General features: G+C 44.2%; 2 protein-coding genes across 9 annotated transcripts in view; one reads left to right on the top strand and one right to left on the bottom strand.

The window, feature by feature from the left end:
- LOC116842468 (carboxypeptidase M) overlaps nt 1-13961 on the bottom strand; it is a 92713-nt gene that overhangs the window by 4135 nt on the left and 74617 nt on the right. The window contains exons 1-6 of one of the 8 annotated variants that reach the window (XM_032811725.1): nt 4365-4701; nt 2356-2600; nt 1567-1700; nt 1018-1154; nt 650-837; nt 182-211 (exon numbers count right to left, since the gene is read on the bottom strand). In XM_032811725.1, coding sequence (XP_032667616.1) covers nt 182-211; nt 650-837; nt 1018-1154; nt 1567-1700; nt 2356-2599 — 733 coding nt within the window. In that variant the 5' untranslated portion in view covers nt 2600; nt 4365-4701. The other 7 variants (XM_032811726.1, XM_032811723.1, XM_032811722.1 and 4 more) reach the window with 7 other exon arrangements.
- LOC116842548 (odorant receptor 46a-like) overlaps nt 10334-13961 on the top strand; it is a 6621-nt gene continuing 2993 nt past the window's right edge. Inside the window, exons 1-5 of the mRNA XM_032811921.1 lie at nt 10334-10835; nt 11630-12019; nt 12713-12914; nt 12984-13139; nt 13238-13278. Coding sequence (XP_032667812.1) covers nt 10474-10835; nt 11630-12019; nt 12713-12914; nt 12984-13139; nt 13238-13278 — 1151 coding nt within the window. The 5' untranslated portion in view covers nt 10334-10473. The remainder of the gene's footprint in view (nt 10836-11629; nt 12020-12712; nt 12915-12983; nt 13140-13237; nt 13279-13961) is intronic.

Genomic DNA, 13961 nt, shown 5'->3' with positions numbered 1-13961 from the left:
CGAGTTTACGAGCGAGACGGTGTTGTTACACGCTACGCGAGAAACGATTCGTATTCCGCTTCTGCCTCGTTTCTTCCTACTTTAATCCACGCGTTTGTCACGCTGCGCTTTACGGAAGTAAATGATAATGTCATTGATCATACTGTTATTAGCGATAAGTTAATCATGTATTGCACTGTACCTGCACACAGTGGCGCTGATCGACATATTCCTGACGGCATGAAAGTTTACATAATATCATGACAGCTTCAAAGCTATGCGCATTTACGCCATAGCTGTCTGTGGTCTGACATAAACGGAACGGTAGTGCGTTCGGTAGTGCGATATTAACGGATTCGATCGGACAGTCGGAATCGGTCCCGTCGCTGGAGGCCACTCAAAAATAAATAACGCCGCTTTTTTCTGCTTTTCTGTCTTTTTTTTTTTTTTTTTTTCGTTCGTTTGTGCTTTGTGCGTCTTTTTCTTTCTGTTTCTCGTCGTTATCGTCACGGAGAGGGGTCACGACGGTTACGGATACGACAGCGTCGTTATGACGTGCGTTACACGACGATTCTGCCGACTCAGATAGGCTGATTGAATGAGCTATGCACCCGTCTCTTTAACGATTCTCCCGCACAACCGGTAACGTCAAAGGGTATGTTCAACTTACGCGAATTCGGGGTATTGTCGAAGGGATAGCTCGCTACGAGCGCACCGCCGTGCAGACTGCCCGAGAGCACAAATTGGATCTTTGATACCCACTCCTTAACAGCCTCTGTCTCCGGCTGACTCTTTTTATTGTTCTGCTTAAAGTAGTCCGGAAAGTTGCGATTCAAGTCAAAGCCGCGCGCGTTGTACCTGTTAAAATCGCAGATGTGAGAATCAGGGGCACACGCACGCACGCACGCACGCACGCGCTCACGCACTCACGCAGGCGCCTACGCACCCACACGTGAGTGCTCAAGGGAGGGACGTTACGGAAGTCAGCCAACGCGACAAGCGTTAAACAGTAGAAATCGTTTTGTTGGAATATCTAACCTGCCTTGACCACCGTCGCAGTTCCCCTCCTTGGAAACTTCAAAGCCGTCGGGATTCATCGACGGCAGAATGTGAATCCTCGTATTGTCCAGCAACCAAGTGATATACGCATCTGATCCATACGATGTCACGAGAAACTGAAAGGAAGAAAGAGAGGAGCAAATAAATGTCGCGGACGCGCGAACGTTTCCGTGCATTTTCCTATTATTAGACACGTCGAAGTGCGCAATCGAGAGTTCGATTCAAGCCTCGTTATTTTGAATTAACATTTTATGATGAATTACACTTAAAATCTCTCAAATTAAAATCTTCCCCTTCGATGTGAAAAACAAAGCGGCCGATGTCGCAGCGAGAGCGAGAGAATCGGCGTATTCTCACGCGATTCCGCGTAAAAATGAAATCTTACGTAAGTGAATTTTGTCCTCGTGAAATATTATACGGTGACACTGCGGAATTGTGTCCGCCGTCACCTATTCGCCGGCATTTATTGCTCCAGTGTCAACTGGTGAGTAACGTGGAAACTCCGATGTTGTTATGACAATTACGTACGTGAATGAGATGCAGCATTAACTCGCGTCCCACAGCTTCGTTTCCGTGTATGTTGGCGATATACTTCACGTCGGGCTTCCCGATCATGTGCTCGTACGGCGATGACGACACGACCATCACCCATAAGTCACGATCTGTTGTACGAATGTCGCTCGATTATAATCATTTGTTATCCTCCTCAAATTTATCCCATAGCCTTGAAGGAAGGCTGATTCCAATCAGTTACTTATCTGGCTTGTACAATTCTCAATTATCGACAAAATCCTAATTACTAATAACTTGTGGCTGACTGCCACGTTGCGTTACGTGACTCATCAAGACTCAATAATATTATTTCGCGCAAACTAGACAGCTGACCGGAATCAACCCGATGGGATTCATGGAATAAGTTTCTAATCGGCAAAAAGACGCCGCGTGATTTTTCAATTAATGCGATATAATGACTCGGACCCGCATTAATAGTCGTTACTTGAAATCCTTTCCAAGTGGAATACTCAGATTTGAGTTCAGAGTTGAATGGAGGTTTTTCAGTTGAATCGCAATTATAACAGATATAATGTCACATTTATCATACAATTCGATTGAAAAATTTGGATTTGACTCTGATTGAAAACTTGAGTGTCTCACATGAGGCAAATCTCAAGTGACAACTATTAATACGGACCTCAGTTTCTCGATTGGAAATTGAAATTTCTTTTCTTCTCTCCTAATTTTCTCCGTTTTGTCACCAAATGCGAGATATTCACAGTGAACTCTTTCATATATGCACACACAAAAAAAAGCTCGTACCTTTCACCGACTTTCCTATCGAGTAGAGCGCGGTGAGATTTTGAAATCGAAGGGACGTTGCGCGTAGAAAGCGGCTCATCTGCTCGTAATTGTGATACTTGAACTCGATGTTGTGCGGATCCTCGTACGTCAAGAAACGGGGATGATACTGGCGGGGGACGTCTCCCTTGTTGGGAAAGTGCGAGACGGCATTTCCATGAATGCTCCCGTAAATGAAGATGAGAAAAAGTAGCACGCGATACATTCTGCAAGTATCGGTCGTAATGCACTCGTAAGATAATAGCACACGAGACGGGCGATTGAGAGCGATCTGCGGCATTTAATTAGATCGTGTCTGTGCGAGAGACACGCGAGAGAAATCGCTATTTTCCGCGGATTTTCGTGCGGAACACGCGCGCCGCCGTAAACGCAAATCCTCTCTCTCTCTCTCTCTCGTTAGATCATCGATCATATAGAAAATTGTCTAAAACACACACATCGCACACGAAGCACGAGGCCCGTCCCGGCATTACCTGCTCGTCCGAACGTGTCAGCGCGATGTACGTTCACAAAAATCGCTGAACGGAGCCGCACCAACCGTGCTGCCAGCCGTCGTGCGTGTGCGCTCTTCCGTGTTCGTGCGTACGAGGTGCGCGTCCGCGAAAACAACACTAGGGCAGTGGTACGTGGAGCCGAGAGAGGATTCTCTCTCTTCTCTTCTCTACTCTCTCCCCACGATACCGGTTTCTTTTCCGTCCTCCGCTCTCACCGATACCGAATTAAAGCCGCGCTTAAACGCCCGGCGCCGGCGAGGTCACGCACTTTTCGCACGCAATCGCGTAGGCACACGCGGACAAGTGGACGGACAGCATTTGCGGAAGTCGAAGAGGATAAGAAGAGATAGAGGAAGAAGAAGAAGAAGAAGAACAGAGAAAACAGGTGAGAAATAGACACACGGCAGTGAGAGAATGCGACTCGGATTCCGAACGGAGGAGGAAGATGCAGTTCATCCGTGAGAGTAGCGGCGAGATATGTGATACTGTGAACTTACAAAGAGAAGCGAAATATGCCGTGCACTCACTACTACCACCACCATCAGCAACCAGCAGCAGCAGCAGCAGCAGCAGCAGCAGCAGCAGCAGCAGCAGCAGCAGCAGCGGCGGCGGCGGCAGTACAACCACCACCTCCACCGCAGCCGCCGCCGCCGCCGCTGCTGCTACGACCACCACCTCCACCACCACCACTACTAATGAAACCCACTTCCTCCGTTACTGGTATCTCTGCTGTCTGCTCCGTTGTAGACCAACCACTAGCGCAACCAGTGTACCAGAGCCGGGAGACACAGGCCGTTTACTGTCTCACCTTAACACTACCACACACCACCGGGCACACAATGAGCAACGCGTCAAGCGTATCGTGGCGAATTGTTATTTCGCACACACATTTGGCGCGCGGGCGTTCTCGGGCCCGCATTTAGCGCGGTATCTGGAGATCTCTCTTTCTCTCTCGCGGCAGGAATTTCACTTTTGCGGCTGAGCGTAGTCGAAAATACGCGGGTTCGCGAAAAAAATTCGGAAAAAGGAAAAAAAACGCATGATTCTCCGCAGAGGAGTTAACGAGCAGGTGACTCGGCGACGCTAATTAAATGAGCGCTTTGATCTGGCGCCGATCACGGATTTAAAACAGCCGCTCTTGGGTCACTCGAAAATTGTTTCAGCTGAAATATTCAGTTTTGGATTTAAAATCAGATGAAAGCTTTTGGACAAAATCACGATTCCAAATGTAATATCGCATATATGTGCGCGCGCGAGTTACATGATTGAAATAAAAAATTCAAACCTAACTCCAAATTTAGACCTTGGTACTTCACGTGGGATAAGTTTTAAATAACGACTATCAATATGGCTCTTAGAGGGCCTTGGAATCAACTTCAAGACAACTCCAATTCTTTATTTCTATCGCGCATTTGATTATGTATATTTGAATTATTACACATCGCGTTAATTAGATAACGAGGAAACGCTACTTACACAAATACACCAGAAACTGAAGCGGGAGGCACACGGAATTTTTGTTCAATTAAAGATCCTGACCGTCGCGAAATGCAGCTCGCTCTCGGCCGAAGAGGCGAATTACCAGCTGGGGTTAATCACTCGATGATACTTCCCGCCCGTTATAAACTAATTTCACGATCCAGCGTCGTTTTATTCGTAAAGAGGACGTGCCGCGAGCGCGTGTGCGGCAATATACAGTTACAAGCCGCCGCGCTATTGTCGTTACCACTACCAGCGGAGCCGACGGAGGAGGCGGCGGAGACGGCGGGCGGAGGTCACCACTACCAGCGCCGGTGTTAATTGAGGTGAAGAGGTTTTCGTTCCTGGATGTTTGGCACTCGAAGACCCGCGCCGCCCCACGTACAGCGAGCCCGCTGTTACAGGCCAATCTCGCGTCAGGCCTGGCCGCTATATATTTTCGAATATAATGAGCCGCCCGTCCGTCTATCCGTCCGTCCATCCGACTAAGAGACACCATTACAGAGAGAGAGAGAGAGGTGCAGGTCGATGGAGCATTTGTAAGATCACCGACGTCCACCACATGTACTTTCGACGGGCGATATTGAGGACGGTGTCCTACTAGCAGTGCCCGCGCCTACTCGGCACTCGAATCGTGGTTTCGGATGGATCGTTGAACCCATGAGGAGGAAGGTGAGACACTTCGTAAAAAAGAATTCCAACAAGAAGTGTGTCACCGTGGCGTGGCGATGTATGAGTGTACGTGTGTGTATTGTATATATGTGTATATGTGTATGTGTGTGTGTGTGCATGTGTGTTGTGTGACGTAGCGGTGAGTGAAATGAGGAAGGTAGGAGGGAGCGGATAGATCGGGCCAGAGAGGAAAAGAGCGAGAGCGGAGGAGAAAGAGAGAGGAAGAGAGCACCAAAGAGAGAGAGAGAGAGAGAGAGAGAGAGAGAGAGAAAGAGAGAGAGGACTTAGGGAGAGCAGCAAAGAGAGGGGGAGGGGGAGAGAGAAAAGCGGCTGCGAACTTGGTTCCTGAAGATTTCACTCATGGTCGACGACTTACCTTGAGACGATAGAGCCGCCTGCCCCCTCCATCAAAGGAGACCTTTCATAACGGACCCCTTTCAGAAAGCGGTGTATGCGTTAGGTTCAATGACAGAATTAGCTCAATGAACGCCGCTCGATGCACGGCCGACGATATTTCGGATATCGGCCGTGTGTTAATCACATAACCCCCTTCAAGGTCCAAGCGTCGCGTTCGAATAAAATCCTTTTCTTCGTAAAATAGTCTTGAAAGGCTCATCTTCTGATGAGGAGTTTTGCGATCCGAATGAAATTGACCGTCGCGAGAAATACGATTTCTCTAGATGTTATTTATGTATTATTATATACATCTTCTACATATTATGAGCATCATATATGTTGTTATGTACGTCCGTACTTTTGCACGTATGCCCCAGAAAAATTCTGAATAAATCTTATAACCATGACAACGCGAATACAAGAGCGCCAACCTTGTACTTCAGGGTGACATCGATGAAAAATTGCGAGAGTAAGATTTGCTTACTTCTCCACGTGAAGAACTTCACACAATTTCGGGCACCAACGCGATTCTGTTCCGCACACGGTCGCCATATTGCTTTCTACAGCGGAAAAATCACCATTTCACGGGCTGGAACGAGGAGCACAGCTCTATCTAGTACGGATCGATAATGCTATACCGACGGAATCATTACTTTGTCAATACACAAAATTTGGCAAAGAGCCGAAGTGAATGTATATAATTACAGTATCGTTGAAAAGTCTTTAGACATCATGCCCAGGTACCGAAACGCATCAATATCCGCCATTGTGTTGTGTTTTGTGCTATGGACAGTATACAACCGTATGCGCAGTCTGTAATTTTTCCGAATAAGTGAAGTAACTTGTAACACTCGGCACATTGACACATTTCAGTGTCTCGGGATGGTGTCCAAAACTTGCCGACGGTACTGTACATGCACCAGGCCTCAAAGAGTTAATTGCCGTTTCGATCTTGCGTGCCTCTGCACGATCCTCATAACTCCGTCACATTCTCATATGATAATCAATTGCAAAGGGAATACCTTTCATAACTGACCCGCTTCCAGAAAGCTGCATATGCGTCAGGCTCGACGACGAAATCAGCTCACTGAGCGCCGCTCGACACACACGGGCGGTAATACTTGAGATATATTGGGCGCGCGTTAATGACATTAATTACCGGGCGCGTTTCGACCTTGCGCCGCCTCCGGCGCGATCCCCAGCTTCGCCATATTCTCGTACTTCGGGCGATTGCTTCATCCGCGTGTTTAGGAAACGCGCCAACAATCGCGAGACAAACTTTTCTCGCGCTCAGACTGGAACGCGCGGGGTAGATTCTACGTTGAAACCTCCTTCAAGAACAGCTTAGATCACCGCTGTGTGCGCGCTTCGCTCACGAGCCCAAACGAAATACTTCCCATAAGAGAGCGGGCTTCTGCACGGTCGAGTAAAGCCGTTGATTAGCCACCAGACAGCCGACGTGAAGAAAATCGCGGTGCCCATCAGCGAATCTTAAAGAAGCAAATTCGATATCGCAATGCGAGGGGACGAAGTCTCAAATAATTGCGGACAATGTCCTGGCGATGGGGTGCATTAGTAATGGAATTTACTCGGAAACGTGAGTGGTGGCGACGCAGCTCGCTCGTTTCGCAATTCTCTATACGGTAAACCGAACGGGGAAACGATCGCGTGTCACGTGCGATATCTCGCGCAAGTCGCGCACTAAAGCTGATTCATCAGCGAGGACTGATGCGCGAAGCGAACGAAACATTCCTCGTGGAGAGACAAGATGTGACCGGAGATACGCAAAGTGGCACGTCTCCGCTCGTCGACTTTTGACATGCTCGGCCGAGTCGATTCCGATCTTTTGTTTTCTCCTGGTGGCCGATGCCCGTGTCGCCGTTGGCCTTCCAGCTTTTGGGGATCTGCGGCTGCTGGCGTCTCGCTTTCTGCACCTCACCGTGCAGACGAGCGATGCGCGACGTTCACGCTCTTCATTCTGTACAACATGACGACTCGGCGTGTTATCGGTATCCTGAACATCGATAACACGACTTCATCGAAAGCTCATCGAAAGCTGACATGGTCTTGTTGACGATACGTGGTTGCTGCAAAATGGCCAATTTTCTAATATACTCGCATCGTCGATCTCGTTGACCGTTTAACGGAGGAGATTCTCACGAACCAGCTAACGCCGCGGAGACGTTCATACGGGATAAATACAGTTAGATAGTACGGTGGCTAGCGCCTCGACCGTCCAATTACATGGAAACAGAATCTTCGTTGAACACAACGAATATAACACTCCACGCGCACGAAAAAGACAACTCCATTGGTCTAACTATGTCAGAGAGTATCAGCGCATTTTTCTTCAGCTTATGTAGTCAAGAAGGGGACTTAGTTTATAATTATATTTCTTAACTACGTTCATCCATTCGTTCCATATTTCTATCTATTTGATTATCAGCATCTCTCTAGTTACATTGCCTCTCCCTAATTGACTTTATAATATCATCCTCTCGCTACCAAGTGCCCTTGTGATCTTCTTTTACAATCAGTTGGCCTTCATTCAATTACCCGAACTGAAGTTTCTTTTCCGTGGACGTTGTGCGTCGCGCATCTTTCGAATTCATTGCAGATCGGCAGCGACGATTACGACCACATTTCAGATAACGTTCATCAGCAAATTTCTCATCAGCGCGCTGGTGATATGCATCAGTCTGTGCCAGTTGCTGAAGAAGGACATCCTGAGCATGGACTTTCTTTCGTTGATATTGTACCTTTCTACGCTGCTAGCGCAGATCTTTCTCTACTGCTGCTACGCAAACGAGGTGAAACTGAAGGTTTGTTCCTTGAATGTAAATGTGTCGATTAGCATATTTCTCAGAGTGCTAAGAAATCCTATCGATTTATCAGAGCGCTCATTTAGCAGAGGTCATCTTCGAGTCTGATTGGGCGAAATCTTGGAGCTTGAACGAAAGCTTGAAGCGAGATTTAATATTCATGATGTAGCGCGTCGCGTATCCCGTTCAACATTCAACATTCTGCATGTGATCTACGTGAATCTCGATTTATTCATGAGTATAAATACGATTTGTAGTGATTTGGAATGTAAAAGAAGTCTAGTCTTTTCCTCGCGAGGATTTCAACTCTCATAATTTTTATATTGCAGTTAAAATCGTCTTACTCAACACAGACAAACTTTCCTTACAATAAGGAAGACATCGGGTGAGCTGATATAAAAATGAACGTGGAATTGTTCGAAGATACAGATTGTAGATTTTATATATTTCTGCGCGTGTTTCGAGACAGGAAATTGTGTCAACTTTGAAAGTTGCGAGATAAAATACAATATTTGTACGATTGAGTCGAGTTAACTTTAGCTTATATGTTATCAGTAACAAGTAGTGACATGTAAAAATCAATGAATAATAGTGGACACTTAAGAATTACTACTTTTCCAAAATTTCGAAAATCGATAAATTAAATACATCCAATTTCTTCGAGAGAGAAATTTTTTATTATAGAGAACTCTCTCTCTCTTTCTCTATATTTCAAGACGAATCAACTTTTCAATGGGAAAACGATATGTCGGGACAGGTGAATTATCTTCCACGATAAAATTACCACGATACACAAGTGCAAAGATATCTATAATTATACTTAGGTGTAATTATAGATACAAGGGTGAATATCGGCTGTTACTACAAACGTCGTAATGCAGAATTATTAATAGTTCCCACTAAACGACTGCAATATCAGAAAAGAATCAATAAAAGTAAAAATCGTAGAAAATTCACTGGCACTTTTATTTTTTATAAGATAATCGCACGAACATCGTTCATTGAGCAATAAGTCTCATTTCGGTAGTCATCTGTCGGGACTCGAACTAGCGAAATCACCAAGTGCTAGCTAAGATACGCAGGCAAAGGGGTATACTATTCCAGTAGTATACTTAAAACGCGCGTACCTTCGGAGTAATTAGGATTGTTTTGTAAGCAAAGCAACTATTGCACTGTGCTCTCCAAAAAAAGTAGCGATTATCGCACAAATCTAGGAAACGCCTATTCGTCTCTATTTTTGACACGACTTCATCTAATCATCTTACATTACTTCAACACTTCGACATCATGTGCATATGTACGAAAACGAATATATATTTTAAATCCAATTAGTTAAAACATCACCAAGTAGTTAAGGGACCACCCCTGCAAAACTCAATATTTCTAAAGTCACTTTGCGAGTTGCAACAAAGAAAAAGGGATCTCGGGTAAAAAATGCGCATTATTTATTCGTTATTTCGCCGACTAGGAACACGACAGCATGTTGAAGAATATGTCGTACGTAACTTTTCATCGAAATTATATGCTTGCCGTACTAATACTGTCATATTTATAACTTTTTCAATAATCTACGTTAAATATTAATAACGCATTAAAGATTAATCATCTAGCCGATGTTAAATATCGATTGCGCCAGCAACGGACGTCGCGATATCATAATATTAATTTATGCCATTATTAATTCATTTTAAACACCGGGATGCGCGGAGCTGATGCAGCGCGCAGTTTTATCCGTATAGTGCTTCACATGAAACGTCGTCGCGTGCTAGTTTTGTTGCACATTCGTACATTTTCGCCGAAGCAACGCATAATTCCGTTTCGCGACAGACGCGAACTATAAGCTGCGCCAATGCACTGTACCGCAAAATGTACAAGTGAGACGCAAGGATCGAAGGAAACTGTCAGGACTTTCCGACGCGCTCAAGATCGTGAATCGCGAGACGTTCTTCTCGAGCCCTGATTACTCGCTCCAATTATTTCTCCGAGAGAAAGAGAGAGAGAAAGAGGGAGAGGGAAGAGAGAGAAAGAGAGATCTTTTCCTGTTCATGAAGGACGCGCTGCAGCGTTCTGCGTTATCGTCGCATAATATATCGTTGCTCGACAGTTTCTTGATTGCATCTTTCAAACACGTCAACGATAATGGTGACCGCTTTCTCGATGTAAACGGGAATGTAAATGCATTATTTCTCATTGTAGAGACAGATTCATCTGCAGAAATGCAGATACTCCCTCTTAACTTCTTGCTGTACGCTGCCAGCGGTATGTGGCGGCCTGTCGAGTGGTCCTCGGCCAGCTCCACGCTGCTGTATAACATCTACACCATTCTCATGGTATACCTGATGTGTTTCTTGATGCTGACTCAGTTCCTAGATATCGTCCTTGTCGTTGATAACGTGGAGGACTTTACCGCAAACTTTTTATTCTTCGTCTCGGTGGTCAGCGTGATCTGCAAGATCATTACCGCCTTGACTCGTCGCGACCGTATTGTCAATCTAATTGAGATATTGCAACAGCCACCCTGCAGGGTCTGTGACCAGGAGGAGATGGATATTCAGGCGAAATTCGATCGCTCGATCAGGTGGGTAGGTTTTTGCCCGAGCCCGTCCGTCGTACACGAAAAAAATGCTGTTCCATCAATGGAATTGGTCAACAGCATCATGACTGGAATAAATCTTGATTCAATAGCTATACTAAACATGAGACTAAACCTTAGAGTACTGTGGGTATACACGTGGCTATTGAAAAACTATACTGATATGAAAGATGCGGTTTATTGCCAAAGTTTTATAAAAGTACTATTATCTTCTTCAATGTACTTCCCTACTTGTATACCGCTGCATACGAGTATTTCATTGTTCGAGGAGATTTCCTAGGTCAACCCAAATCCGATGAGTATTGAAAATTGCTTTGCAGAGATAACGTTGTAAGCTGACGTACTGTCTTAATGAAGAAATCATGCGTTATCCTTTCACAAGTCCAGCCTTTTTTCGTCACTCGTTCATGCAGCTTGGTCAGAAGTCCTTTTTTATTCTTTAATTTCGAAATTTGGATTTTTACAACTGGCCATGATTCCGGCAGGATGACGCGACATTGTCCGCTTCATTCCCAAAATACTGCAGTCTCGTTTATTAGGTAACATCATTTTCTGTAACATATACGACTAATCTTTTTTATATCATATAATTTTTATATGATTTTGATAACTCGAGTATTAGTTTCAATAATATTGCTACTGAATTAAGAATATGTTATCCAGCAACGGTATAGCTGACCAATTCTATTGACACCAGTATTTTTTTCGATACACTTTCCTGCTTTGACGTCCACTTCCCGTCATAAAAAATCGGCACGTATATTTGGAATTGTACGCAGATCGAGCTCCTTATCTTACTTGTTTCTCGCGACGATTTCCACCGTCATGGGCTTAGTGGGCTTAATGTTCACCATCCTACAAGGCCAATTACCCCTGAGAGTGTGGCTACCTTACGATTACAGTTCACCCCTCTCATTCTGGCTCACGTGCGTTCAGCTCTTATTAGCCGTCGGGCCGTTCGGCGCGATCATCAACATCTCCACTGAGACCTTGGTGTACGGGCTTTGCTTGCAAACGTGCGCGCAACTCGAGATTCTGACGCACCGTCTCCAAAGGGTAGCACGCTCGAGCGAAGGGGTGGGACTTCGCGAAAGCGCGCCGAACGATACGTCGTCGAACAGAACCAGCAGATTGTCAGAACATATCTGTCATCACCTGTGTATAATCAGGTTTGTCAAGAGGGTGGTACAATTATTTTAAGTACGTATTTTTGTGTAGAAAGAGAATCTATCAAGTTACGTTCGAAAAATTGATAATGTTTGATGAATTATTAGTTTCATAAATTATTATTAGTTGATATATTCCAAAAAAATGCAAAGCGTAACGTAACTGAAATTCAAATTGACTAAGATAAAAGAAACATAGATAAAGCAGCACATGGTTCAGCTAAAAAATAAAAAAAAATATTACGGAGAAAAAGGATTGGTCGAATTAACATGACAATAATAACTAAACGCGTTTGGGTTGAACGAAATAGAATTTCTGACTTTTAGGAATTAAATTTAGTTTTTAAAAACGAGTTCCATTCCCTTTAACCAAAACACATTTAGTTGTGTCATTATCATGTTAATTCAATCAATCTCTTTCTCTGTGTAACAATAAAATTGTAACTAATTATAGCTAATTATAGCTAATTAAAACGCGCATCTCTGCGAAAATGACAATCTGGAATGAATATCACATACGTTACTATGATAGGTGTTGTATTGAATGCATGAGAGTGAGTATGCTTTGAATCGAAACCGATTAGCGTGGATCATCGCGAATACGTTTTAGCGGAGAAGGATTAGTTGAAAAAATTGGATTGTAACGATCGTTGTCCTTTGAACACTGAACACTGAACATAAATCGCACGTTTATAGGTACGCTGAACTGGTCAACGAGATATACAGCCAAGTGTTTTTTATTCAATTTTTCGTTAGTATACTGGTGTTGTGTACGAGTCTGTATTATCTGTCTTCTCACATGACATTCGAGGACATCGGGACAATCTTCATCTACGTGCTCTGCATGTTCGTGCAGATTCTCGTTTATTGCTGGGCCGGGAACGAAGTTATACTTAAGGTAGAATCTCGGCAAGGAAAGGTATCGATAAGCCACTTGGACCAGCTCTCATCGGTTTTATATGCGCAGAGCGCAAGTCTGAGTGACGCGATATATCAAATAGACTGGATACTCATGACGATCAGCGAACGAAAGGATCTACTGATGATAATGAGACGCAGCATGAGACCCATCAAGTTCACCAGCAGCTTCCTGGTGACGTTATCTCTGAGCTCGTATGGCAACGTCAGTATTAAAATCTCGTCAGCGTTCTATGATGTCGCTTCTTGAGCGCCTTGATGCGTGATCTCAACAAAAACTTTCTTACTTTCTGTCCTTTGCAGCTACTGAAGGCGTCCTATTCTGCGTTTAACGTTCTGCAGCAATCTTAAAAGTTTGCACCCTCGCAACACATACCATGTATACAAAAGTTCGTTATAAATAAATTATTTATCACATAGAATTGAACGTTGAAACGCAACTTTGTGTCTGACATTTTCCAAAAATTCTTTGTCTGCAAAAACGATATAGTAATGGAACATGAAGATATATGTAGCATTCGGAACACACTATGTGTTCAATTTAATTATATTTAATAAATCAATTTATTTAAATACTTGAGATTCAAATCTATGTACAGTGTTTTATGTTTGATTCAGCGACAAAGGAAAAAACGTTTTCCAATGTGTGTGTGTGTGAAAAACGTGCACGTTAGAGTTAGCATCAACACCCACCACACTTGATGAGAAGACACCACTACGGACGATCCGCTTTTGTGGATAATTCAATCGAGTGTATGTATGTGTTTGTGTTCAGTCCACGATGTAGAATGTCCATGTATGTTATCCCTTTTCCTACATTATACTGTTACGTCCTGTGCAGACATGAGTCATGCACTCTATCTTTGCCTCCTCTGTCAGGAAACAACAAACTATTCCGAATCGTAAGACCTTTTTTTTTGTCTTTCCCCAATAAAAATTCCGACTAAAATTCCGAAATAACCCTGGAAAATACAGCACTAAAACTCCTTAATCCGCAAAGTAAACTTCACCGGACCTTATCCTTGGG

This window comes from Odontomachus brunneus, unplaced genomic scaffold (assembly GCF_010583005.1).
Source record: "Odontomachus brunneus isolate Ranch 3 - 2012 unplaced genomic scaffold, Obru_v1 Obru_scaffold_025, whole genome shotgun sequence".
In the NCBI taxonomy this organism is placed as follows: domain Eukaryota; kingdom Metazoa; phylum Arthropoda; class Insecta; order Hymenoptera; family Formicidae; genus Odontomachus; species Odontomachus brunneus.
The sequence above is the reverse complement of the archived record's forward strand: the minus strand, read 5'-3'. Positions and strand labels throughout refer to the sequence as shown.